This window comes from Macrotis lagotis, chromosome 7, assembly GCF_037893015.1.
Source record: "Macrotis lagotis isolate mMagLag1 chromosome 7, bilby.v1.9.chrom.fasta, whole genome shotgun sequence".
NCBI classification, from domain to species: domain Eukaryota; kingdom Metazoa; phylum Chordata; class Mammalia; order Peramelemorphia; family Peramelidae; genus Macrotis; species Macrotis lagotis.
Genome location: NC_133664.1, coordinates 81,884,863 through 81,912,843, shown reverse-complemented (window position 1 = coordinate 81,912,843; position 27,981 = coordinate 81,884,863). Strand labels below are relative to the sequence as shown.

General features: G+C 37.6%; 1 protein-coding gene and 1 long non-coding RNA gene across 3 annotated transcripts in view; one reads left to right on the top strand and one right to left on the bottom strand.

Annotated features, from left to right (window-relative positions):
- Nucleotides 1–27,921, top strand: LOC141492657 (uncharacterized). Of its 2 annotated transcripts, none has more exons than XR_012470017.1 (3): nucleotides 1–147; nucleotides 267–395; nucleotides 27,438–27,921. It is a non-coding gene; the product is annotated as an uncharacterized LOC141492657 (long non-coding RNA). The 2 variants fall into 2 exon arrangements; XR_012470018.1 differs by lacking the exon at nucleotides 27,438–27,921 and adding an exon at nucleotides 22,664–22,739.
- ADARB2 (adenosine deaminase RNA specific B2 (inactive)) overlaps nucleotides 6,230–27,981 on the bottom strand; it is a 704,572-nt gene continuing 682,820 nt past the window's right edge. Inside the window, 3 exon segments of the mRNA XM_074193215.1 lie at nucleotides 6,230–7,263; nucleotides 9,723–9,901; nucleotides 25,811–25,992. Of these exon segments, the coding sequence (XP_074049316.1) occupies nucleotides 7,087–7,263; nucleotides 9,723–9,901; nucleotides 25,811–25,992 (538 nt within the window). The 3' untranslated portion in view covers nucleotides 6,230–7,086.

The following is a 27,981-nucleotide window of genomic DNA, read 5'->3' as shown; positions in this document are numbered from 1 at the left end:
TTTACTGATGAGCAAAGTGAGGCTCCAGGGAAGTTTAGTGCCTTGTCCAAAAAACTAAGATGGGATTTAAATTCAGAAGTGCTTTTTCCCTGTACCATGTTGCCTCCTGCTTCCAGATTCCTGGGTTCTTCAGCTCATCTGATCTCTGTCTGTCTGTTTTTTTATTTTATTTTATTTTAATTTAATATTTAATTTTTTTACTTTCCCTTCTTTATAGTTTAACGGAATTCTCTTGGAAAACTCTGACTTCTCTCTTGGTTAAACAGAGTGGTGCTTGTAGAGAATTTGGTTCAAGGCCAGATGAGAACTGGAGGTAAAAATGGAAGAAGAGAAAGTTTGCAATCCCCAAAATTCTGAAATATGACCTGCATTATGGAGGAAACAAATCATAGAATGTATGAATTTGTGCCTAACTTGCTTGCCTAATCCCATCATTTTCTATATTAGGAAATAGAGGTTTAGAAAAGTTACTAATAGCCCAGAGACAGAGAGGATAGTTACAGCCAGAGCCAGAATTAGAATTCCTCTCCATTCTCAGTCTAATTTTCTTTGATTATGCAATGCTAAAAAACTTCACATCACCCTTTGTCCACTAAACTGGTCTTGAATTCTTGTCTGACCCTCTTCTAGCCTAGATTTCATTGTTTTGGTCTTCATTGGCTCAGAATGAATGTAAATAACAATTGTTTCTGTTTTGTCCTGAAACCCTGTGGGTCTTCCCCTCTGAGACTGATTTTTTTTTTTTTTGACTAAGCAACACAGTCCATTTTTTTCTTTCATTTCTTTTTTACCTATTTTAATCATTGAATGGGCATTGCCTCAGTCAACCTGAGACCGACCTCTAAAAGACCTTAGCTTCAAAGGATCGAGGTCTCCCACTGCATACAAGGCTGTCTCCAGTCATCCTGATCCATATCTGGGCACTGGACCCAGATGGTTCCTGAGAAGAAAGGGAGGCTGGCAAGTTCTCTCACTTCAGTCCAATTCATTTGCATGTCATGACATTACCTCCCTGATACATCATCGGCTCCTCTTTGAGAATGAGGGACAAATAACAACAATAACATTTGCTTTACAATTCTTCCTGAGGGTTCAAATCCTACCTCTGATATTTAGTACCTGTCTGGCATTGGGAAAATCTCTTAACCTAACTAGGCCTCAGTTTCCTCATTTGTAAAATGAGTTGAGTTGATCTCTAGGGCCACAGCCAACTCTGTTTACATTTCAGTAATGGACACTTAAAAACTAAAGCAAAGTACTTAAAATGAATTCCTAGTAACATAATTCTAAATATTATAACAGAGAGAAGATAATTTTGCATAGGGAACCTCACTCACTTTTCATAAGCAGTTCCCTAGTCAACCAACTTGAAAATATTTTTATAGACTATTTATTTGATAACCAGGAAATAAAGACCTTCAGTATTTCGTTTTCATTTTGGAGGAAGCAGGGGTTAGTGATTTACCCAAGGTTAATAAGTGTCCAAGGGCAGGTTTGAACTCAGCTTCTCCTGAACCACCTATCTGCTCTGTCATTTAGTCTTTAAAATGTATCAGAAGTGTGGGTTATCCCATTGGACATCCAACTGCTGTCTAGATGATGAAAGGTCTCTAGTGCAAATCCATCTGAGTGATTTTTATTTAAGGGGGGGATATTCCTTACAACCCAAACATACAACTTGGCTTGTGTTTCAGAGGTAAACTCCAAACTCATAATGTGTGAGGTTAAAATTGACAGAGTGCACAATTTCATATATAGTCTAAAAGGAATGCATTAATTCTTGGAAATCCAGTTTTGTCATGGAATATAGATAACCAACATCTGTGTGGTGTTTTACTTTCTAGGGTGCTGCATAATATCTACAAAGTGTTACTCAGAATACTTTATCATAAGGCTCAAATGAGATAAAATATACCTGTGTGGGAAGAAAAGGACTTATCTCCATTTTACTAATGATGAAACAGATGCTCCAAGTGATTAAATGACTTGTCTAGGGATCTATGACTATGAACTAGGGTTAGAATCCATGACTCTTGATCCAAAAACTTTTCATGATATGCTATTGATTGTTGGCAAGGATGACAGCTGAAAGACTGGTAGTTTTGAGGCCAGAATCCAATGGGAAACATATGCGAATCAATATTTTTTTTCAAAAATGTGATGCTTTTTATAGATAGAGGTCATGGTATCATAGACATAGAGATGTAAGGCACTTTGGAAGTGACCATTCAACTTTACCATTTTGTGGATGTCTGAAAGGTGAGCTGATTTGTCTATAACTGGTGGTAATGGTGAGATTTGCCCTTGGGGCCTCTTACTGGACTACTATAATATTTCTCAAGGTTGGGAAATCTTGGTGAATCCCAAAGCTACAGAGCTCAGACTTCAGGAACTGCCATAAACTATGATGAAGAAGGCCCAGCAATCCAGGAAAGAACAATTTTACTTGGGATTTTTATTCACTTAACAGAAACATTCACTTAGGTATCACTGAAGTGCAATTTACAGAACTTAGCGGAAAATTCACATGTGTAAATTCAGATTTCTTTGTGGTTTTGTGGTTTTTTTTTTACAAATATTACAAATGTACACTCATTGGTACAGTATTGCCATTCATTCATGCTTTTATGTACATACCTTCATTTAAGAATTACTATTGGGTTAGGTCCTTTTGCTTCAGAAAATGTTGACTGTTTACAGTTAACTGCTGGGGTATAGTTTCCTGGGTTTGGGGTGGCTGCTTATTCTAAGGAGCATTAGAGACCTAGTGCCTATGTGAGATGAGGGGATTGGGACTGTCATCAAGTTTTTTCATAAGACAAAGGATTGTTCAGTACCTCACACTTTTAAATAAGGAGATGCCTTAAGATGTTGTATTTGACACCCAATCTCATACCTGCAGTGTACATTTCTGGGTAAAGGTCCCATTGCAAACAAGAGTCTTCCAATCATTCAGAACCAGTGAACCTCAACTTTTCAAGTTGTCAAGGTACAACAAGGGCAGAATTCTCTTTAGTCTTGAATTAATAAACACTTGTGGGTGTACAGTCAGGGGTTATAGTAAAAAAAAAGAATTCATGGGGGGAAAGAAAGGAGAATAAAAAATGGAAGTGTGCATTGATATGATGCTTTACAGTTTAAATTATCTCATTTGATCCTCACAACAACCCTGTGAGGTAGGTGGTGCATTTTTATTGTTCTATTTTACAGATGAGTAAACTAAGCATTAGAAAGGTTCTAGTCACATATCTAGTACATTAGGAGAGCTTGGGACTAAAACCTCCTGTCTTCAGTTTCCAGATCCAGTATTCTTTCCATTAGAGTTGTTGGATCAAAAAGGATAAAGAGAGGAAAAAAAAGAAAGAATGCAAGTGGTGGCAGTAGTAGAAAACTAACAATTTTCATACAATTTTTCCTCTGGGGGATCTCTCTTTCTCTTTCTCTGTCTCTCCCTCTCTCTCTCTCTCTCTCCCCCTCCCCCCTCCTAATGTAGTTTTTCCTATAGAGTATCATGCTCCTGTTTTAGGGATTCCCTGAAGAAATATATTGACCAATGGATTATCCCTAAGCAGTAAGTTGGGATATAGACATTGGATCTTACTAGAGAAACAAGGTAGAGAACTCACCAAAGGTACTTAAAATAAACCCAAAGAAGTTGATCTCTGCAACTGGTTGGCTCCCTATACCTTCCCCTACCCTCAAAGACTTCTCATTAGTTTTAGTTAGAAAGTGTTATTTTTATATTTTGGGTCATTCAGACAGGATGTATCATTGGCAAGATTTCTTCAAGGGGAATCTCTATTACTCTAAATTAAAAACATCTAATTTCTTTATTACAATAAAATTCCAACAACTTTAATTTTTTTCTTTAGAAAACAAATACTATAGACACAGCTTGAAATTTGTAATCTAAAAATAGGAGCTCATCAAAATACTGTAACTATTCTATTCTGGGCATCAATATACTATGTCTTTACTCCATATGGCTCTCCAGACATGGTAAATGCTATATATATATATTTATATATTCTTTTTAAAAGCATTAAACTTTATTGATATTAATAAAAAGCAAATTATATGAAAAAAAACATGAGCTATGTGTTTGAAAAGTAACTCAGTTGAACATTTTGAAGGAACAACAAGACACTCATCACAAATCAGTAGCAGCATGATATATATGTATATATACAGATTTTAAGAGAAACACTACAGTCAAAAAGGAAACAAAGGTTTAAGATCCTGAAATCCTTTCTATGGGGAAAAAGAAAAAACTAAAAGCAAAAGACTTGATATTATACATTGGCCATGAAGAATGTTCTAGGGTTGGACAAACAAAACTGAGATAATTTTGTCATTTGTGCTCCACTACAGTGAAATGATTTACAAGTGATCCCTCTGGCATTGTGACTTTGGACCTGGCAAGTAACAGCGTGGGAGGGATGTTGTACTTGGTGACAAGAAAGCAGTGTATGTTTTGGGGTGGAAAATGTCAATATACTATGGAGACTTCAACAACAGGTCACATAGATCTCAGGAGGAAGGTTTCTGCCCTAGAAACCAAGACCTTTATTTTCCATGTTTCCTGAAAACATATAACTTGGAGTCATTGTCATTAATAGGGCATTCTTTGCACAAATATGTCATTAGGTGGTGAATTCAGCTGATGAAGAAAGATGTACAGTGCAGAACATTTGGCTTTATTGCCCACTTATGACCTTTCATTTTGTTTCCCTTTCCATTATGGAGAGATGAATTATTCAAAATGTGATGAAACTAATTTTAATTTCTCATTCTTAGAGCTACTTGCTCTATTCTTTAATGCTGCAAACTTAAGGTGCTAAAAGGAAGGTCAGAGGGAATGAAATTAACCTTGTTGGCTATCTATGCTACCTGAATTCACCACCTAATTATCAGTCTTTCATATCCTTTTATACTTGTCTCAGGATAGTGGTCTGAAGTCTCCGAGTTACTTAGAATCATGGACTATTAGAGCTGGAAGGGACCTCAGAGATCACTTGCCTCAACTTTCTCATTTTGCAGATGAGGAAACTGAGGCCCAGAGAGAGGAAGTCACTTTTTCAAAGTCACATAGTGAGTTAGTGGTACATATAAGACTTTGAAGACATAAATAGAGAGTCATAGGCAACTGCAATGTAGGCAGTTGCCTAGGACACTGGGATACAATGAGCTAACCCTGTGACCCTGAGTCTGTGGGACATTAGTGTTATTAGACACAACTCAAATCCAAACTTCTCCATGAAGCTTTTCTATCTAGAAGGGATCATTCCCTCATTCGAAATCTGTTTGCATGCTACACCTCTCTTATTGCACTGCTAAATCTTATCATGTATTATATAGTTATTTGCATACACATTTTAGCTTTCCTACTAGATTATAAGCTCCCTGAGGGCAGAGAACATGACTTACTTATCTTTGTAGCCCCTTAATGACTAGTGCCTGGCAAAGACTAGGTATTTAGTCAATGTTTATTAAGTGAATGAATATAGTTGGATCTCTAACCTCTCAGGAAAACATTGAAATGCAAGGATAGGGTAATTTCTAGTTGGGTTTGGGTATGATGAGGCAATTATTGTAGTATGTAGCTACAGTTTTGATTGCCTTTCCTATCTCCCATTTTTTCCCCATCTTGATTAAAATAGAATATCCCAGGTACAATCCTTCATTCCCATTACTTTACTTTGCATATAGTTTATGTTTATTTCTCTGTTGTACATATTTCTCCCAAGGAAGATATCTTGAAGATAGAGACCATCTTACTTTTGTATTTGCATTTCCAGGACTCATCCCTGGGCTTGGAATAAATGATGATTGACTGAATTAACTGGGGTCCAGCGTTGAACCAGAAGAAAATTGTGAAACTGCTATTTTGGGACTTTCCCTTCTATCTCCTTTCAGTGGTCCATGCTTTCTTGAAGTGCTTGCTGCCCCTGGGCTGCTCCTTGGACCAAAGGGACCTTAGAGACCATTTAGTTTCTCATTTTATAGATTATAGGAAACTAAGACCCCAGAGAAGGGAATTGCCTTGACCAAGGTCACATAGTTGAATCAGTAGCAGAGCTGAGATGTTTTATCCATGGAGTGAACCTTAGAGCTCAATAATATAAGCAGTATATAAGCCCCTATAACTCAATAATCTATGCCCTGGCCAAACTCAGAGCCTCCCTACCAAATTGTTCCATCTTGAAATGCCTTGAGAAGTTATGCTCCACAAGACAATCCCAAGCTCTCACTCTTTTTTCTGAATTTTCTTCCAATACTTAAGATCTGCCCATCTTTTCTCTAGCTTTCTTGGGTTTCAGCTCTGCTTTTTATGTTACTGCTAGTTTTATGATAAACTAATCACAATTTAGGTGTTAATAGGTGTTAGATTAATATGTTATTCCTTTCCGGGGGATTTTTATTTTAGTGCAAACTTTATGAAAATGCATATATCTAACAAAGTGACTCAAGGTAGAATTTCAGGCATTTGAGCAGGTCCAATAGGGATGAAATTATATGTTCTAAGTTGCTCAAAATCATATCATGAAAGAGGGCTTGTACACTATAATAAAGAAATTTGCTTTTGGTTTTGTGTATTCCTGCCCTTATAGAGGTGACACTAGCTAGAAAGGGGATTTCTTCTCCACTTTTGACTTATTTGGAAAGTTGGGGGCAGGTTGGGGATGTTGGTGGTACCTGAGTTTATTTTAAGCTGGGGTTAGTTTGGTACCTCTTTTATTTTTTTTAACTTTGACTATTACCCCAGAATCCTAGGTAGAAATCACACCCAGCATCATATCCTGGGGAAGAAATGGAAGGAACATGGCATCACTCAGTGGCACTATTATTTATGCCAGACAGGAGTCCTGACATTCACAACCATGGTAGGGTGTTGGCAATGAGAAGCGATGGTTTCCAAAGCCATAATTCTGTGCCTCATTCAAATACAGTACACTGTGCTTGTATGTCTTTCTGGGACCTAAAAGGGAAAACTGATCAGCACAATCCTTTTGTTTAGCTCACTTGTTCTGCCCTGGCCTTCTCCACTTGTTTCAATCTGGTTGAGTAGCAAAGGAGTCTAATGATTTATACAGTTAGTAGAAATTGGTCTTGCTCTGGGGGTTTCCTCACCCAGGTGCCCAGGCCTGCTTTCTGAAATGCTTTAAACAGCTGCTGTTTAACAGACTGGTAAGTCTGGGCCACCAACTTGGCCTCGCAGTACACTGATGGCGCATCTCCATGGCTTGGTATCCGTGTGCTCAGCTGTGAAACAGAAATCAGAGAGAACAGACAAATAAGCCAACAGAATGGAACTGGGGTAGGGCTATGGGGCTCTTAACAGCTGAGTAATCTTTCCTATGAATTTCATAAGCAACAAAATAAGAGGGATCTCTGGGTATTTGCCCTTCTTAAAAAAAAACATTGTAAAATATCAGAGATAACTGTACAAGAGAGCTGTGCCCGGCAGGCACCTTTTTGGCAAGCCAAGTTGCTCAAGGAGCCTTTGTTCAAACAGACATTAGTGTGATGAAAAGCTAAAACAAATGGCTTTCCTGCTAGGGTGGGAGGTTTTTGATGATGGGAATGAGGTAGGGATGGACGGAAAAAAGAAAAGGTGGTAAGAATTTTTTTTTTTTTAGCAGAGCCTTAAAAGTGATATAAGAGCTTTCTATTAATCAAATGACATAAGGAATTCAGACTTTTCCTTCTTAGAGTATCAAGGTTTAATGGCTAGCTCTACGAAATCAGCATAGGACATGGATTCAAACAGCAGGGCTTCATGCCAGTGCTGAGAGGTTGGAGGCATCAAGGGGGAGGGAAAGCAAGGAATGGGGAGGGCCTTGGGCTAGTTCTGGGCAAATGCTCATTAGAAAGTCAAACTGAAGTGTCTGCCAGAAACAATCTTTGGAGACAAAGACACGTGCTCGTGGTCCAATATCACCTCAAGCATGTGCAGGAAAAGAAAGCATCTTTTGTTTTGTAGGAGGACAAAATCAATGACATCTTCTGACCTCCCAAAATCTTAACTTAGTCGATCCAACAGTACATCTTTGACATTATAGAGAAGAAAAAAAACTCAAACCCCAAATGACCTCAAAGCAGACAAATATTAATGACTGCAAACAACTCAAATCTTATAATGTACAGGAAAACCTGCCAATAGATAAAACCAATACAGATCTAAAGGCCTTATTTTTTATTTTAGATTTTAGAACTGAAAAAGGAACATAAGGATGATGAAACATATTAATCTCAAATTAAGGTTTCATACTTGAAATTTGTAATACTCTTTCCTTTGCCCCATCTCAGTATAAATGTGAAAGCAAATGTAGTGTGAATTCTTGGGTTTTAAAGATAAGGAAAATGAGACCCAGAATTGAAGTGACTGTGTTAGTGGCAGAACTGTCTGTGAGATTCAGGACCTGTCAACTAAAATTCCAATGCTCTGTTCCTTATTCCATGTCTTCCTTAAGATGTAATATGGGCTGTTAGACATTAGAAGTAACATTGTTTTGCAAATGACCAAAGGAAGATCCATTTAAATACCTTTTTGTGTCCCTACTTTTTTTTTTCTATCAAAATACTTATGTGATTTTAACTTAAAAATAATTTATATGATTAATTCTAATAGTGAAACTGATCAAGGAAAAGGCTATTGGAAAAAATTTTATTATAAAAATGGTTGAAATGAAAAGGAGTTGGAATTTTGAAGGTATCACTTGTTGGATTCTAGGTCTAATGAACTTGATTTTCCCTGAGTTTGAAATATTTCCTTCTTTTTTTTCCCTAGCAGGTGCCCAAGTAGTAGGTCAGGATAGGGGAAGTCCTTGAAGTCTCTATTATCATATATCTAAGCTCCTCTCATCTCTCAACAGTCTTGGAGGATCTCCAATGGAAAGGAGTTTGAAGTTCATTAAGGCTTCTCTCCTTGCCTGTTCTAGAATGGAGGTGTCAAATATATGGCCTGCAGACCATCTGTGGTCCATGTCGTTCCTGAGTATAGTCCAAGCCACATTGAAATAGTTCCTATATGATTTTAACATGTTTAACATGTTCAAATACATAACTATGTGGTTTTGAAGTCAGTATTATGGTCACCATTTCTATTTGAGTTCTAGATTAGTGGACTTGTCCATCAGCAGCTATTCTCCCCCCTCCAACACACACATATATAAGGACTTTGAAAAGAGAAAGCACCCATATGCTCTATGGGTGATGAGGAAGTCACAAAAGCTTTTCTGCCTCTGTTATTCAAATTCAGTGTTTGTGTGAGAAGGATGATGCAACCTTTGTGAGAGAATTCTCAGATCTCTTCCACCTAGATTTCTAAATATGGGCATGCTAGAGTAGTTGTCTTGTTTCTTCTGCTCTGGTCCATGAGGGAGCAAATATGGCAGACAGTTCAATCTGGTTGTTGGATGAAACACAGAAATGCAGTTTGAGGTTTCTCAGGGAAATTAATAGTTGTTTATATGCTTGGAACCCCTATTAGTCAATCTTAAGACTCTAAAATGGAGCATTCCCTTCCTGAAGCAAGGAGAGGATGAGGAATTTTTATTGGTTTAGGTCATTGGAGAGAAAGGAAATGAAAACCAGAGCTGATCCCATAAAGCAGTGTCTCTCATTATCGCCTAAGAGAAGTATTGGGACCAGCTTGTGGAGCATGATGTTGGGTCTAAGAGCACCAAGTGTGCCTACAAAAAGGCAAATGCATGGCCTACCTTTCCATAAAGTTTTGCCCATCGGGCAGAGAGCACGTGTTTGCAGAGCCTGGAAGAGCTTCCACAATTTCTCTTTCCAGTGGTAGCATTAATAACCTCTAGATCTGCATTACCCATAATCCAGTTCACGCTGAATTGGGGAGATTTTCCTGGCTGGCGCAGCTCGGCATTACTCACTCCTGTCAAAAGAGAATAAGGCATCAGAGCATATCCCTGTCCTGAAAATTGGCTCCTAAGAGCATAACAAGGAAGAAACCAAAAAGTGCAGTGCCATGTTATATTGGGGATGGTATGGAATAGTGGGGCAGGTAAATGGTTCTGTAGATAGAGCAAACTGGGCCTAGAGTCAGAAGACCTGAGTTCAAGTGTGTCCTCAGACACTAATTATGTGTCCCTGGGTAAGTTGCTTGACCCCCATTTTCCTTAATCAACTGGAGAAGGAAATGACAAACCACAAAAACCTTATGGATAGTAAGGGCTCACAAATTCACAAAGAGTTGGATATGATTGAAAGAACAAAATGGAAAGACCACTGACTCTAGATTCAAAGGACCTGAATTCAAATCTTTCTTTTGACAATTATCTATGCCAAGAATACCTCTGAATCTCAGTTTCTGAGTATGAAAAATGAAGGGATTGAATCAGATGCCATCTGTGTTCATTTATAATCCTAGATTTACAACCCTACAATCTTGAAATATTATATATAGTCTTTATTCCTTATTTTTGCAACTTGTTTAGATCATTGTTTTACCAGTTAAGACAGGGAAACCATCTATCTAATAAATACTTATTGTCTACTGTATGCAATGTACCAGGAGTTTAAGAATGAAGAAAAACCCAGGCATAAAAGGAAATTTAATTCAACTGGAAATTCAAACTGTAAACCTATAAGCTTATTATCATACCTGGAAGAGGAGGAGGAGGAGGATATGGACACTAAAAATTAAGGAGATCAAAAAAGGCTTCCTATAGGGGATAGCACATGAGTGGTATCATGAAGTAATTTAGGAATTTTTTGGCATCAGAGGTGAGGAGCAGATCCATTCCAAGTATAGGGCACAGCCTGTCTTGAGTTTGGGGATTAGTGAGTAGGCCATCAGGCTAGAACAAAGCGCACTTGTAAGAAGATAATGTAAAATAAATGTGAGAAAATAGATTGGAAATAGACTGTAAAGGACTTTTAACTGTCAAGATAAAGTTTGTTTTTTATCCTAGCAGACATCAGGAAGGTACTAATCACAATGTATCATTTGTTAGCATTTATTAAAGGCTAATTAAATAAAATTATTAACATTACTAGCATTCATTAAATTATATATCATTTAGAATATAGTCATGGTAATTTATATTAATTACAATTCCATATGATAGAAATATAATACCACTATTTATAAGCATTTATTAAAATTATATATTTTATATAATTCAGAATATAATCACATTAATTTATATTAAAAATAATTATAGTAGATAAATACAATATCAATATTAGCTAGAACTTATTAAATTATACTTATTGCATCATTATAATATAGTCATATTAATTTTATATTAACTATAATTCTATAAATATAATATCAATATTGATCAGCATTTATTAAAATTATTTAATATCATTTAGACTATAGTCATATTAATTTTATGTTAAAAATAATTATGTAGTATGGTAAACATAATTATTATATAATGAAGTATTAATATTTTATATCAAGGAGTTATACTATGCTTGGTATATGGAATTTAATAAATACTCATTGGTTTTTGTTACTAAATAATGCTCCCTCCACTGATAGTTTCCATCCCCCTTTATAATTTAATAGCTGCTCTTTTTAGATCACCTGCAGCCAATCTGGTGCTGTTTCAGAACTCAGGCCAGTCCTTAGGAAATGAACATGGACTCCGTCATCAGGCCTTCCTTGAAATTTTTCCAGAACTTGAGCTCCAGTGGCCAAACCTTCTATGTTATCTCATGAAGATGAGATATCATAGTAGAGATGTTATTTTAAAAAAAGGTTGATTCTTGTAGGATTAATAATGTAAGGATAACTTCATGCCAAAGAAAGTTGAAAAACACTTTAAGGAAGCTTTGTACAGAAATGTGAACAAAAACTGTGCCCATCTACTACTAGCCCGGGGATCTAGGACTGGAGGGGATTTCCAGTGTGGTAGAGTCCACCCCATTCATTTTACACATGAGAAAACTGAGATTCAGACAGGTTAACTGAATTGCCCGAGTCACAAGGTAGAGAAGAGTATATTTAGGGTTTAAACTCAGATTCTCCAACTCCATATGGATTGTTCCTTCCATTGCACCACAGTCACTTTACGCAAATATCTCTTGAGAAACCTCCTTTGTTTTTGTCATGATGTGAAGCACTCTGAGAATAGGGGGCTGGAAGAGATATATAAAATAAATAGAACACATGGTTTTGTATTCAAGAAACTTGAAGTTTATCTAGTGACAAGGCAAAGACATGTAATTAGTCAATGATATAAATCGATAAATAATCATGTAGAATGTTGAGAGAAAGGACTTTCTGATCCAATTACAAATCCAAATAAGCATAGTTTCTGGTGCATTGACTGAAAAGGATAGGAGGTGAACTAAGCTTTAGATCACTGACACTGGCTTCTGACATGCTAAAGTTCCACCCATCTGGTGATTTTATGTGGCTTAATAAGTAGCCAGGGGCTTCTGAAGTAACCAGGAATCCCTAGTCAGACTCACGAAGTCTTAATTCTTACATGTCATCTACCTCATACAATACTTGCATTGGATTTCTACAGCTTATCCACTGGGGTGTGAGCTGTCCTTGTCCTAAAGGAAAATTTTTAGTTAGAAGAGAGCATGGACACAGACTTTGTAATTTCCAGAGGGAAGATTTTAAGTGGGAAGAAAAGCAGGAGAGAGAAATGTCTGTCAGCATTTAGGAAGGAAGGAAGCAGATGCTTTCAGCTTGCCTTCTTCCCTCACATTGTGTGGTGTCAGACTTCAGTCCTCTTGCTCAAAGCCTCACATTTTGGGGTAGCTATCATAGATTATGAATTAATGAATTAAGAATTTAATGAATTATGAATTTACAGTGTCACAGAGAATATCATGGAACTTTGGGGACCTTAGAGATTATATAATTTCTCTGTCTCCCCCTGCCCCACTTTTTTTTTTTTAATGAGTGAGAGAAGTGACATCTGGTGTAGAGATGTGATTTGCTCAAGATTGCACAGAAAGTTGGTGAAAAAAGGTAGGATTTGAATTTAGGTATTTTGATTCCCAACAAATGCAATTTTTTTTTTCATTCAACCATGCATTTGACCTCCAGGTTAAGTCACTTGTCCAGTCATATAGCTCATCCATCATTGTGCCAGTATTAGAACTCAGATCTTCTAACTCTATTTGAGCTTTCTGCTATATCCTATTGCCAACACAGGGACTTCTGGGATAGTATTTATGACTGGCCTCACCTGTCCAGACAATGGATCATACTGCTTGCCCCAGGATGGAGTCTCTTATTTCTGAGTCTCAGCCTGGCACTAGAGCTGAAAAATTGCAGGATGCCCTTCCATGGGTCACTGTCCTGAGAAAACAGATCTAGGCTGCTATTATTGCTGTGGACTACTTTTCTTCTTCTTGAACTGATTTACTGTGGCAGCGACTAAGCCCTCAGAGATGAGGAAGGGAAGCCGATCTGGCACCTTGGCAGCTGCTGCCTGTTGTACTGGGCAAGAGCTGCTTTGTCAAGAGGAGCCAATCCCGAGGTCAAGGATGACTAGGTATACTGAGAAGCAACTCTGAACTGCAGCCAGGTGAGGCAGGGGCCAAGAGAAACAGCCAGAGCCCTCCTCCTTCCTCCCCCCTCCTGCTTACCCCTATAGGGGTCAGGCCAGAGCAATGGTTCGCAGAGCCTGGCTTTGCCATCTGGGTCCCTTAATTGGGTTGCTCATTTTGGACTGAAAAAATATGAAAAGCTTGGATTCTCCAGAGTCAGTGTTCTTGCAGACTATCCCTTTGTCTCCTGCTTTCTTTCCTACCTCCTTTCATTGCTGAACTACTGAATGAAACCACAGTGGCTCTGGATCATTCTCTCTCTCTCTCTCTCTCTCTCTCTCTCTCTCTCTCTCTCTCTCTCTCTCTGTCACTGGGAAGGAGGTCCAGCTGCTCCTCTGATGGAGAGTTCCATTCTAAAAAACAGCTACTTCTCTTCTTAGAACCATCAGATCCCCTACCCCCCTGAATAATGGAGTGGTGGGGAAGTATCCCGAAAGTATGGCAAGAAGGATAATGAAAGAAATGCAGGTCAGTAGGAGACTAGTGGCAAGTCTTGGAAATACTTGGAAAGTATTTCTTGAAAGTTAACATGCCATGACTTCTTCCTTTGCTTGAATGATGTTTTGTTCCTTAGAGCACTCCAATAGAGCAGTGGAATGGATTTGAGTCTCAACATTTACTCTCTGTGACCTTGGGCACACCACTCTTTTTCTCAAAAACTCAGTTTTCTGATTAAGTTAAATCAGGGTAATACTTGGATTACCAACTTCATAAACTTGTTTTGAGGGAAATGCTTTGTAAATTTACAGATTTATGAGTTGATATTATTGCTCAGGGATCTTAGGAACTAGAGGCTTTACCCACATTTTATAAATTACTTATTTAAGTTGTCAAAAATATTTTGGAGATAACCCTGTTTTACAGAACTAAGGCCCAGCAAGCAAGCTGGGTCCTGGGCTTGTCATAACAATAATCCTTTGTATTCTGGATGACTTCATCCTCTGGCAAAGAGGATTGCTTGGCCTAGCACCACCCTCACTCACATCCAGGGCTATCTCCTGTCATCCTGATCCATAGTTGGCCACTGGACCCAGATGACTCCAGAGGAGAAAGCGAGACTGGTGATGTAGCCCAGCCCCCCCCTCACAAATCCAGTTCATGTGCTTGTCATGGCATCAACTCCCCTGATGTCATGGTCAGCTTCAAGAATGAAGAGTACACGGTGGATAGAGCCCTGACCCTGGAGTCAGGAGGACCTGATCCAAATCTGGTCTGACACTTAATAATTACTTAACAGAGTGACCTTGGGCAAATCACTTAACCCAATTGCCTTACAAAAACCAAAAAAAGAAAAAAAAATAGGATGAAGGACAAACATCATCAGGAAAATCACACGTTCACTGAGGGATTTAGCTCCTCCTGTTTGCCAGAGCCATCCATGACATTTTCACAATCCCTGTTCCTTGAACTGTACTCCTGTTCCATCACAGAATTCCCACAGTGTAATCACAATCCCCAAGATCTGAGACAATGACTGCTCCCACAGAAGCCAAGAACTCCTGCGTTGTCCTAAGAAATGCCAATGATGAGAATTGTCTCGAGAACTCTAGTATGATTGTGTTGTGACCCTCCTTCTTAGCAGGGGGATGGGGTTCTGCTTGAATGTGTCATTTTTCTCACTCTGAAATTAATTAATTTCTGTTTATGTCTTGACTCTCCTGTCTCTAGCCTGCTCTGATTTGGCTCTGGCCACTCAGAAGTTAAGGGTCAATTGGAGTCCAGTTGACAGAATCAAATATATATAGTATTTGTCTGGTCACATACAGCTCCATAAGATCTACATCACTCTTTTCTGGGTTCCTTCCTTGCAAATTTTTACCCTGCCCTTCCACATCTTCTGGGAAAACTCTTCTCAAGGATGATTCCCCTGTGGACAAAAACCAGCCTGAACTAATTCTTCAATGGGTAACATATTTCCATTCCATTCCTGCAATTCTGAACATTCAGTCACCATTGTTCAGACCCTGTTTTCCATCCTCCACTGACCACTCTCTTAACACCATCCCCATCAATCTCCCACTATAAAATGACCCACCCCTTCCATTATGCTTTCTGGAATGACTGATCCATAGACTTCATCTTAAACCTTTGCCATTCTCACATCCTCAATCTTTGGCACTCACTGAGATCTGACTCACTTCTAATGACTTTGCTTCTCTGGTTACCCTTTCTTTTCAATGGATTTTCTAGTCATGTCTTGGACTCACTACCTATGATGGTAGTCCTTCACCTTTGCTACTTCTAGGCTCTCCCCACCCCACCACCACTTTCTTTTGAGACTTATTCAATACATATTTATTATCCAATCAAGATTCATGTGGCTATTGTTTGCATATTTCCAGGATATTCTCCTTCCTCCCTTAATGAACTCAGTGCCTAACATAGTCATTCTCTTCTCCACAGCATCTCCTCTTATACTAGAGAATTTGTGTGTGTATGTATAAATATATTTTGATATTCCCTCAAATACCCTAACCTTTAAGTTTCTCAGTTTACTCATTTTCCATGATCCCATTCCTCTGCCTCATTATAGTTATACACAGAAATGGTCATACCCTTGATTTTGCCCTTATTCTCCAGGGAAATGGGGACAGGAATGCGACTAGGCCAATGATTTAAGTGGTAGAATGAATTCCCAATGAGGAAATTCCCTCTACTAATGTGAATTGGTACTTTCTTAGCAACTAATTCAAATTGATACCTTCTGAAGCAACTTATAGTCTCAGAATATTGCCTAGAGCACTGGAAGGGTAAGGAATTTCTCCTAAGGTCACACATCCAGATGTCAGGAGATCTTTCTGGTTTCATAGCCAGCTCACTGTCCTCTACACCATGCTGTCTTTTAGGATGAAATGTGTCAAGAAAATTAATTTTGGCAAATTGAGTTGCATTTTAACTACACAAGGAAAGCTCATAAGTGAAAAGAAACCTCTGATGAAACTTACAACAAAGCACTAAGCAACAGAAATGATCATTGCTGAGCGATTTATTTCTTTTTAGAACTGTATTTTTATAGCCTTGGTTCTCCTCTAGAATTTAATCCAATACAACAGCCATTTATTGTTCACTCTGTTTGGAATAGGGATAATTTAAAGGAGGCTACACCTCTGATTATTTGTCTTCTCTTCCTAGTTCAGCTTTTTTCCCCCTACTCCATGAAACTTAAATGCCTGGTTAAGCAATTGAAGACTATAGAGAAACTCCATAATACTGGGGCCCTAATTAAGTACTTTGCAATTCTATTTCATATAAAATAATTTCTCATAGAGAATTGCTTGAAAAATCAACACAACACAAATTTTGTTGATTATTTTTATAACCTTATGATTTGTGTTTGTAGATGTAGCAGGTTTTTAATAAATGGATATTAAATGAATATATAGATGTGTTTCTCTATAAATAGCAGATATCAATGAATGGAAAAGCATTTATTAAATGCCTACTATGAGTTAGGTACCATGTTAGCATTTCACAAATATTATTTTATTATGTGTGTTCCTCACAACAACCCTGGAGAATAGTTATTCCATCATTTCCATCTTACAATGCTGGAAACAGGTTAAAAGTCACACAGTCAGTAATGTGTAAGAAGGAATTTGAAATCAGGTCTTTCTAAATCCAGGTTCAATTCTCTATTCATTATTCTACCTCACTGCTGAGATTTCCCAATTTTCTACAACTTTGTTCAGCAGCACATGAATAGGAACAGAAACAACCCATGAATAGAAACAGAAACAGGCAGAAGGTTGGAGTTTGGAAGAGCAAGATATTTGACAGAATAGATAAACAAGGGACTTGATAGTGTAGATTAGAAATGATTCACTAGGGGATCAAGATGGAAAAGGGAAAAGACTTAACTGGGACTGAGTGTGATCATCTGGGAAAAAACTGAGGGGTGAGAGATTCTGGGTCTCAGTAAAGACAAAGAACACGGTTTAGGGCTTCCAGAAATAGAGAGGGATGGAAGGACAATTCCCTTTTACAGTGAATTCTTTGCAATGGATCCCTTTTACCTTTAGAAATTTTGTCATTTTTTAAGTCAGGTCTGACTCTCCATGACCCATTTGAGGTTTTCTTAACAAAAGTTACTGGAGTGGTTTGCTATTTCCCTCTCTAGCTCATTTTACCGATGAGGAAAGTGAGACAAACAAGATTAAGCAGTTTGCCTAGGGTCATACAGCTGGTAAGTGTCTGAGGACAGATTTGAACTGAGTCTTCCTTGATTCTAGACCCAGCACTCTCTCCACTGTGCCACCTAGCTGCCCTGCCTCTAGAATCTTCCCCCAATTGACTCACATTATACACATTTCAGGGTTTAGCCAAACTGGATTTCTCTCTGTTCTTCACACATGTTAGTGCATCTCTTGTTTCCATGCCTGAAATTTCTTCTCTTCTCATTGCCACCTCATAGAAGCAAGTCCCAGGAAAAAGCTTTCCTCATTTCCTTCAGTCAGTGCCTTGCTCTCTCTGTCTCTCTTTCTCCCCCTCTTTCTCTCTTCTCTCATTCTCTCTCTCTCCCCCTTCTTTTTCATTCTCACTCTTCCCTCTATTTCTCTTTTTCTTTCTTCTTTTATTCTCTCTCACTTTTCTCTCTCTTTCTCACTCTCTCATTCTTTCTCTCCTCTCCTCCTCTCTCCTCTCTCTCATTCTTGCTCTTTTCTCTATTTCTCTTTTTTTTTCTCTCTCTCCCTCTCCATCACCTGTCATCTGTCTCTCTCTCTCTGTTGTGTGTCCATCTGTCTTGGTCTCTCTGTGTCTCTCTGGGTCTCTCCTGTGTCTCTCTGTGTTTCTCTGTTTTTCTCCCTCTCTCCCTCCACAAACTCTTCCATACCTGTCTAAACACACTGGGCTGCTATTCTCTGTCTCCTTCCATGTATACATTGTTTGCCCTGCCAAAATGTCAGTACCATCAGAGCAGGGACTTTTTTTTTTTTTTTTTTGGTTTTTGTCTTTTTGACTTCCAGCAGAGTGCCTGACACAGTAGGAACTGAATAAATGCTTGTGACCTGATAATCATTATTCTTTTCTAGTAAATGCCTGATATAATATTTGAGTCCTTATTTCCTGACCCTATAACAATACTCTTAGAGCAAGAACACTATCATCATCATCATCATCATCATTATTATTATCATTATTGCCTTTCCTTATAACCCATATCTTAACACCATGGTTTAAAGGGGAACTTGATATGACAGTGGACAGAAGTCAGTGCCTTCTGATTAAATTAGGGAGGAGTGGAGGGCTTTGCTATCAATGCTGAGCCTGGGAGTGTCGACAACACCCGCATCAATGACAGCCACAATATTACAGATATTAGGTGCTTGGACATCTAATCAGAGTGTAGTCCTTCACTGATGTGTTGGGGATTCTCTTAGTTCTGGGAAAGAAGATCTCTTACAAAATGATAAATGACTCTGTCTCTTTACCCTCCACAACCGAACAATGCACAAGCTTGCAGGGCTCTTCGCTAAGTAGTAGCGGGAGAGAAATGCATTTTTCATTTTCCAGCCTGTTAGTAACGTGATTCTCTACTCCCATGTGGCTCATCATCATTCCAAAAGATATGGAGCAGAAGGGCTTTGGCAGGAGAGGATTCTTTTTAAAAGTTGGTAGAAATTAACTGTTTCTCATTGTGCCAGAGTTCAAAATGTAAGATGAACAAAGTAGCGTTTGAAAAGCTTCAAGAGGGTCATAGAAGGACTGAACCTGGAGTCCTTTTCACCTCTTTGGTTCTATGATTCTGGAATGTGAGAAACAAAAGTGTTTTGACATGAGTTTAAGCAAAAGGTCTTGTTTTGGAAGGGGATATGGGATTGTTTGGCTTCAAAAAGAAAATGTGATAAGGAAGTTAGGCTTAGAGTCTATTTGGATACTAAATAGTATTGCATGGTTGATTTTCTCCAAAGTCAGAACTAGACAAATTACAGAATTCAGCAATAATTTATTTAATATCTAACTATTTGTCAAGTCCTTAATTTAGTATCTGGGGAATCCTAGGACAAAAACAAAGCACCTTCCCTGAAGGAACTTAGACTCTGTAAGGGATACAAGATACCCAGAAATGAATGCACCATTACATATTATTTAAAAGGCAACTAGAAAGCATTTTTGTGAGAGGTATTAATGGTAGGGAGATAAAGGAAAGACTTCTGTGGAAGGCATTGCTAGATTAGAGTCTTAGAAGGAATTGGGAATTCTTGAACTGGCTCTTGTAGAGTTGGAGATGAGGAGGGAGAGCATCGCAGCCATTGGGGACAAACAATATAGGCAAAGTCAAGATAGTGGTGAAAAGGAACAACTACCAAATCATGGAATTTGAGAGTCTGAAGGGATGTTTGTAGTAATTTGGTTGGACCATACATGAAGGATTCTCTCCTCAGCCTCTGAATGGAGGTCTCCAAAGAAGGGGGATCTACCACTTCTAGAGGGTAGTAAGTCTATTTTTTGTCACTCAATTGTGTCTGACTCTTTGTGACCCCTTTGGGGTTTTCTTAGCAAAGATACTGGAATGCTTTACTATTTCCTCTTCCAAATCTACTTTTAGATAGCTCTAATTGTTAATTTTTTTTCTGACATCAAGTTCAATTGATCATTTTGCCACTCATGTTCAGTCCTTGTGATTCTACCTCACGAAGCTAAGTGTAATAGATTTAATTCTTCTATAAGTGAATGCTTCAAATAGTTGAATATATCTATCATGAATACCCCTCCTCACCCGACTTCTTTTCTCTAAAATATACCAAAACTCTCATGTCATGAACTTAGAACTAAGCATGATTTTCCAGATGAGGTTTCACAAGGGCTAAGTACAGTGGAATTAACCTCTTCATAGTTCTGAAAGCTCTGACCCTCCTAATTCAGCCCAAGATTCCATTAACTTTTTGATTTCTGCCTCACAGTCCTGACACATGTAGCATGTATAATCTACTAAGATCCCCAGATCCTCTTCAGAACAATGTTGTCTATTGATGCCCTCATTATCTTATATTTGTAGAATTGGAATATTTTTTTTTGTACCTAAGTGTAAGACTTTGCACTTACACCTTTCAAATTTGATATCAAGAAAGACAATTTGGAGTCTATTTCTAGTTTAAGTCAGGTTGATGGTTTGGATTTGGATGAAGATGATCTGACTGGAGAAGGTGAGGTGTGGATTGAAAATAGCTAGGAGGTGTGCTTTGGAAATGGTCAAGAGGTTTGGTGAAGGTTTGAATTTGGATAAGAGCATTGCCAAAGCTAGCCATTAGAGCCCAACATGATTCCTGGAGGAAGGTCAAAGCTTCACAGGGAGAAGGAAATGAAGATGATGATGCCTTTTCTACTTCCAGCTATCCTTTATATCTTGTCTTCTCTTATTAGAATGTAAAATCTGTGTCTTTTTTGTACCTATACTTCCACTGCTTAGCACAGTGTCCAGAAAGTTAAGTATTTAATACATTTTCTTTTTTGTCTCTGTCTTTCCTCTCTTTTTTCTCTCTATCTCTTTTGCTCTTTCCTTCTTCCCTACCTTTCTTTCAAATAAGGTGGATTTTTTTTTTGCCTTTTTTTTGTCTCTTGAATATTTTTTCCTATTCCATGTAATTAGCAAGCAATGACAAGATTTGGTTGATCCTTAAATCATCTTTGAGGGAATTCTAAAGGTCAGTTTGACAATTCTTATTTTTACTTATGCATCTAGAGGTTCACCTCCCTTCTTCCAGACTCTCCTGGGGGCATTTTAGTCTGCATTGTTACCTGTAGCTTGACAGAAGTCATTTTACAACCAGTTTAATTTCTGTCAACACTACAGATCTTTTGCAAAAGAAAAGATTTGACTCAAGTTCAGGGGAGGCAGTTCAGTGTGTATAATAGATAAAATTTGAATTTTTGAGTCAGGGACACTTGAATTCAAATCCTCTCTCAGTGTAGCTTCCTAAACTGAGTGACCCTGTAGGTAACCACTTAACCTTTCTGTTTTTTTGGGGGTTGGAGTTAAGTGTCTTGCCCAAGGCCACGCAACTAGGTAATTAAGTGTTTTGAGGCCAGATTTGAACTCAGGTATTCCTGACTCCAGGGAGTGTGCTCTATTCACTGTGCCACCTAACCGCCCCATATATTAACTTCTTAAAGAATTTTTTTAAAGACAATGGGGTTAAGCAACTTGCTCAAAGTCATACAACTAGGTAATTATTAAGTGTCTGAGGCCATATTTGAACTCCTGAGTCCAGGGTTGGTACTCTATCCATTGCACTGCCTAGCGGCCCCTAGACCAGATGATTTCTAATGGCAATTCTGTAGTTCTGAGTGAGATGGGTGTCCATTTGGTCAATTTCTTGCAAGGTTTTATAGAAAAATGAATGCATTTTCCCCCTTGTTGAAAAAAACGGAATTCTCTTTGAAATAATTTCTTAGAATTCTTTTGAGTTTTTTGTTATATTTAAAAAACATCCTTTAAAAATATATCCCTAAAATTAAAATAGCAGTTATTTGGAAAATGATTCAATGTGACAAATATTCCTTTTACATACAACTTTTCAAGAAAGTAGCTAAAGAAAGATCAATCTGTAGTTAATTTTCCTTAAACTCATTTAAAATACCAAACATATATATATATATATATATATATGTATGTATATATATATATATACAGAAAGAGAGACAGATACTTCAATTATTATAGCTCCCAAATTAGAATAGGCGAATTAATGGAGTGTTGGTGCGTATTTTAATTAATAGGGATGATCTTTGCTTTTTATCTGAAGTTTCAAACTTCCTTTACTTGACAATATTGTCATTGTTGTTTTTGTTGTTTGTCCTTTGTTCTTGAAGAAGACCATGGCATTAGAGAGGTGACATGCACGTGAATTGGATTTGAGTGCCAGCCCCGTTTTCTCCTCTGGAGTCATCTGGGCCCAGTGGCCACCTATGAATCAGGACAAGTGGAGATGACCCTGGAGGCGAGGCAATCAGGGTTAAGTGACTTGCCCAAGATCACATAGCCAGTGAATATCTGAGTCGGATGCAAACTCAGGTCCTCCTGATTCCAGAACCTGTGCTCTATCCACTGCATCACCTAACTGTCCTAATTATCTTTATGAAGTTAAAGCAAAGCAAATAATACCTCTTGCAGGTTGAATGGGACCATCTCTCTCCCACCTTCCCTCCCAGGACCATGATGAACTTACAGGAAGATAAGCATATGTTACACATGATCACCAGGTATGAATTGTATCATAGTAGGGAAGGTACATACAAGTGAGTTCTTAGGACTGTTTGAGAATATTTGAGTACAGTGAGTCAAAGAACAGTGTTAGAAATATAAATATTAACTTTTAATTTTTGGGGAAGTTCCTTTTTTATTTTTCTCCTGCTAGACTTGTAGCAGAGGGCGCTACTTTTTTTACTTAGACAAGGAATAATGATAAAAACTCATATGGCATTTTAAGGATGAGAAAATGCTCTCTATCATCTATGCGTCAGATCTGAGCAGTTTGATGGAGCAGTAGATAAAACATCAGCCCTGGAATCCAGAGGACTTAAGTTCAAATCTGACCTTAGATACTTACTAGCTGTGTGACCTTGGGCAAGTCACTTAACCGTGTTTGCCTTGTATCCAGGACCATCTCAGTTGTCCTGATTCATATCTGGCCACTGGACTCAGATGGTTCCAGAGGAGAAAGTGAGGCTGGTGACTTGGCACAGCATCCCCCTCAATCAAATACAATTCATATGCTTGTTATGGCATCCGTGATGTCATGGTCTTCTTCAAGAGTGAAGGACAATCAACATTTATCAGATCTGATCTTTGTAACGACCCTGTGAGGTTGGTGCTGTTACAATCCTCACTTAACAGTGGAGGATGCTGAGTTGGAGCTAAGGTAAGTCACTTGGGTCTCGTATTCTCTACTATGGCTAACCATCTCTCCTGGAATTGATATGATATTAAGATATTACTTAATTGTGGTGTTGATAATGACCTTATAGTTTAAGGTAGTGTGGTAGGACAAGAACTGGACTAGGAATCAGACACTAAGATCTGAATCCCAGTCCTAACAGTCATTTACTACCTGTACAATTCAGAACCAAGCATATAACCTATTGGAACCTCTTAACAAGATAGTTTAACATCTACTGTGACTGCCTTAAAGGGTTATCATAAGACTAAAACAAAGTTACATATTTGAAAGTGATTTGTAAGTATAGAGGAACAATATAAAAAAGATGTCTGTTCTGTTAAATAATAGGATCTTCTTTAAGAAGTAAAAACAATAGGCTTTATAAACCTTTTCCTTGTAATCCAAAAGGAATTACAAAAAAAATTATTTGCACAGGAGTCCTTAAATTACTCAGTCTAAGGCTGTAAATATTATTCTGTTTATATTTGGATTTTTAAAAGCACATTTGCTTGGAATTACTTTAAAGTGACATTATTCTTGGTTAATAGTCACACTGAGAATGGTAAATCATAACAGTGTTTTCCATTAATATCTTGATTTAAAATTTTTAAATCACCTTCACATACATTGAATTGGGGAAAGCTAGGTGTAGCAGTAGATAGAGCACCGGCCCTGAAGACCTGAATTCAAATCCACCCTCAGACATTTAATAACCTAGTTGGGTGACCTTGGGCAAGCCACTTAACCTCTTTGCCTTGCAAAAACAAAAACCAAAAACCACGTACATGGAATTGGATAGGTATTTGTTATCTCCATTGTCTTTCTATTGCCTACTCTCTTTTGTAAAAGGGAAATAATTAATAATTTACTCATGCAAATGTTTTGCCCACTCAGTGCCAAACAACCGTCCATTTAAAAAACATTTTCATGATGTATTGTTTTACCTTAATAATGAAATCATTACTATTTACATGATATTCTCTCATTTATATTATTTTCCAGTCATGACTTGCTGTGAATTGGGGTTTAAATTTTTTGGATATCTGCTAGCATTCTTTTTAAAATTATTATAAATAGTGCCTCTGATAAGAAAGACAATGAGCATTTGGAATTATCTTTCAGACCAAGACATTTAGAGTATTTCTACTAACCAAATTCCATTAGAAGACTTTCACCAATCTCTCCACCAACCAGATTATTTATATATATTATATGTAACATATTATATAATATTATGTAATATCTGTATATTGTATAAATATATACATGCTATATAAGGTATATATAATTATAGATAATATATCTGTTATATAACATCTATATTATGTAATATAGGTGTTATATAATCTACTTATTATAGACATATATAATGACTGAGTCAGTAGAGAGACTTAAATAACATAATTTTGGCTTTGTCTCCATACATAATTCAAATCACTTGAAATCTGGCATACTTCAGTTCAGTCCTTTTAAGGACAATCACTATATATTAGTTACACATGGATTTTCAATTCTAAGAGCCATAAGCAGAAGGAACAAAATGAGAGCAAAATGTCTTGATATCTCCTCATAACATTAGGATAACCCTGGTTTCTTGAAGACTTTTAATATTGGAAACCATTTTCTGATAGATTCCATAAAACTGGGAAAAAAATCTTGATTATGGACTTATTGAAGTATTGTAAATCTACTGTCTGAGGTACAAACTGATTGCTGTAGAGAAGTGCATCACCAGAAGAGTGTTGGGATCACCCAACAATCACTTCATTTTCTTACTATGCCTACTTTCATGATTAAAAACAGATTTTTTTTTGCTTTATTCCAATGAAGATTTCTTATAGTGTGCCTTAGTACAGAATCCCACAAAAAGTAGGCAATTCTTTAATATGCTCCTTGTGACTGAGACCATACTGGAGAAGTCTTGGAATAATACTAACTAGTGCGTGTCCCAAAATCATACCAGAAGAAGGAAGAGGGCCATTGTCTGCTAATGCTTGCAAATAACTTACAAACTTGCAAATAACTGTTAGTGCCTCTTGAGTTATACTGGCTGCTGGAAAAAAACAGGATATATGATGATTTCACGAAGCCCACTTAAAACCATTAATATATTGGCTTGACAATGCATCTTCTTAATATGAGCTCTCAAATGCTATTTGTTCTTAGGTTTTGAAGCTCTTTAATTTGGTTCCATTGTCAATTCTTAAAATTTTTTTGAACAATTGCATGGTCTGGACATTTTGCCTATGAAATGCTAAAACATTCTATGACCCAAAGCCATATATATTATTTTCGACCTGATAAGTGAACACAGGGCCAGCCTCCAAGACAATTATGGACAGATAAGAAATCCTTTGTCTTACAAGTAGATGTTTTCTTACCACTGAGGAGGGGTCGGTTATGCCTGTATGAAGTTGGCAGCTGACCAATGTCTTCTATTCTGTGACTCATTACCCTGGAAAGGTGGCCAGTGTGATGTAGACTCCCCACCACAATGCTGTGCAAGTAGATGGGCTCAATGAAGTGACTGAGAAGAGCTCCTTGCAACCCAAGAATGTTCCATCTGGGTGGGGAAAAAAAGAAAAAAATGCAAGAAGAATTGAATGCAAGAAGCAACCCAGTCACGTTTCATCCCAGTTCATTTTGCAAAATGCTGCTGCTGCTGCTTTTCTTTTCCAGTCCCTAGGTGACACATTTCCAACCTGCTGATGGTGATGTTTCACTTGGTACCTGCTGCAGAGCCACACTGGAGTGGTCACGACATGCTTTGGTCTTGTGGCTACTAATGATTTTGAGTGGTTTTTAGCTGTTATTGGATGATGTTACATTGGTTAGTCTGCATTTTAATAAATCTGTTTCTTTTTCTATAGAAAAACATTTTTACTGGCAATCCTGAAGGTAAGTTCTAAATTCTCCAAAGGATACAAAATTAGATAAAAACAAAGAGAAATCAATAGTTATTTTTTAAAAAAATGGTCTGTGCCAGTAAATCCCAGGATTCAGATTAATGCAAGGAGAAATAATTTGCCTTTGCTTCTTCTGACTTTCTCCTTTCCCCTTCCCCCCAAGTTGGAATGTTTTAATTGTGCTGAACTCAAATGACACTAACAAACTATTTCATTTTCATTTGGGCAGAATTTTGACACTAGAAGTTTGGCTTAATGTAACAATATGAAAACTTTTTCTTTCAAGTAAATGTAGTTTTGGGTGAATTCTGCTTCTCTCTTGTTTTAGAAACCCAAATGCTGGCAACTTTGGAAGATGTTCTCTTCTCCATGTGGGTGGGGGAAGGTTAGAGGCTTTTGCTATTTAAGGGACCACCATCCAGTGGATGCTCCACTAAATAATGGGTTAGAACCCAACCTCCATCAGGAACAAGCATTATGCAGCTAATTTCTTACATCATTGTTCTTTTCATTAATTAACATTTCTCCACCGTTAGTGCAATTATTGTGGTGCTTCCATGCTGTACATCTCTTTTCATGATTAATAAGGAGTCATTATATTTCCCTTTCCTGAAGCAGTCAATTAACACAGAATACTTTCCATTAATTACTGAATGTTTAAAACCAGCATGCTGTACCTGGAGAGCAATCTGCTCCAAGAACCTGTGACACCAATTGCTTTGAAAAGTTCTCTTTAAATTTTATTCCAAAAACACAAGCAATTTAGCCAGCGATATTAATTTGCCTCAGAAGCAGTGCTGTGAATGAGAAACATCTTTTAATCTCATGCAAGAAAAGGCAGCCATCTGGCTGGGGAGGATTTCAGAGAGAGCCTCTCTTGCTCTCACTCTGTAAATGCAGGTCATTAAAGTAATGTGTTCATCTACATAAAACTCAAATGGAATATAAAAGGTAATATTTATATACAAACAATTTAGTCCCACAATTTAAGCAGTCATTGGTTTTATGAAACATTTACTTTAGTATATCAGATTTGCATAACTTCATTTGAAAAAAAAATCTGTGGTCATTTCTACAAGTCAGATTGTCTCTTTTCCCTTAGCTTCCCCTACCAAAGGAAAGAAACAGTTGCCCTTTCAGAATAGATCTCCAATTGCAATGTCGAATGCAGACTGGAAACTTTTGAAGAAATTTCAGTGAGAATCACAATGTCTGGTATGGATTTTTCAAGGACCCAACATTTGATGGCAACATTTCCTGCCGGATATTAATTCACGTGCACACCTGGGATATGTTCTTACAGCCCACGATTTCCCTAGAAGCTGACTGTTTCCTTGTTCTCCAAGATAGGATATTCTACCTTGGACTTTCTGAGCAAAATCCAGAATGAATTTTTTTTTGTTGCTATTTTAGTAATTGTTATTTTGGAAAACAGCATCCTGTCTACTTTTTACATTTGATTTGGGTTTTCTGGATTTCTTTTCTTTTTTGGGGGGGGTGGTTTCCCTTTGAAATGTAATACCATATTTTCTCCTTTCCCTTTCCTTTCCTCCAGTGCCAAGATCATGCCAAGAAACAAGGAGAAAAGTCCATAATCAGTAAAATGATTTTCATTTGGTCTTACAGATGTTTTTCTTTCAAAGAAA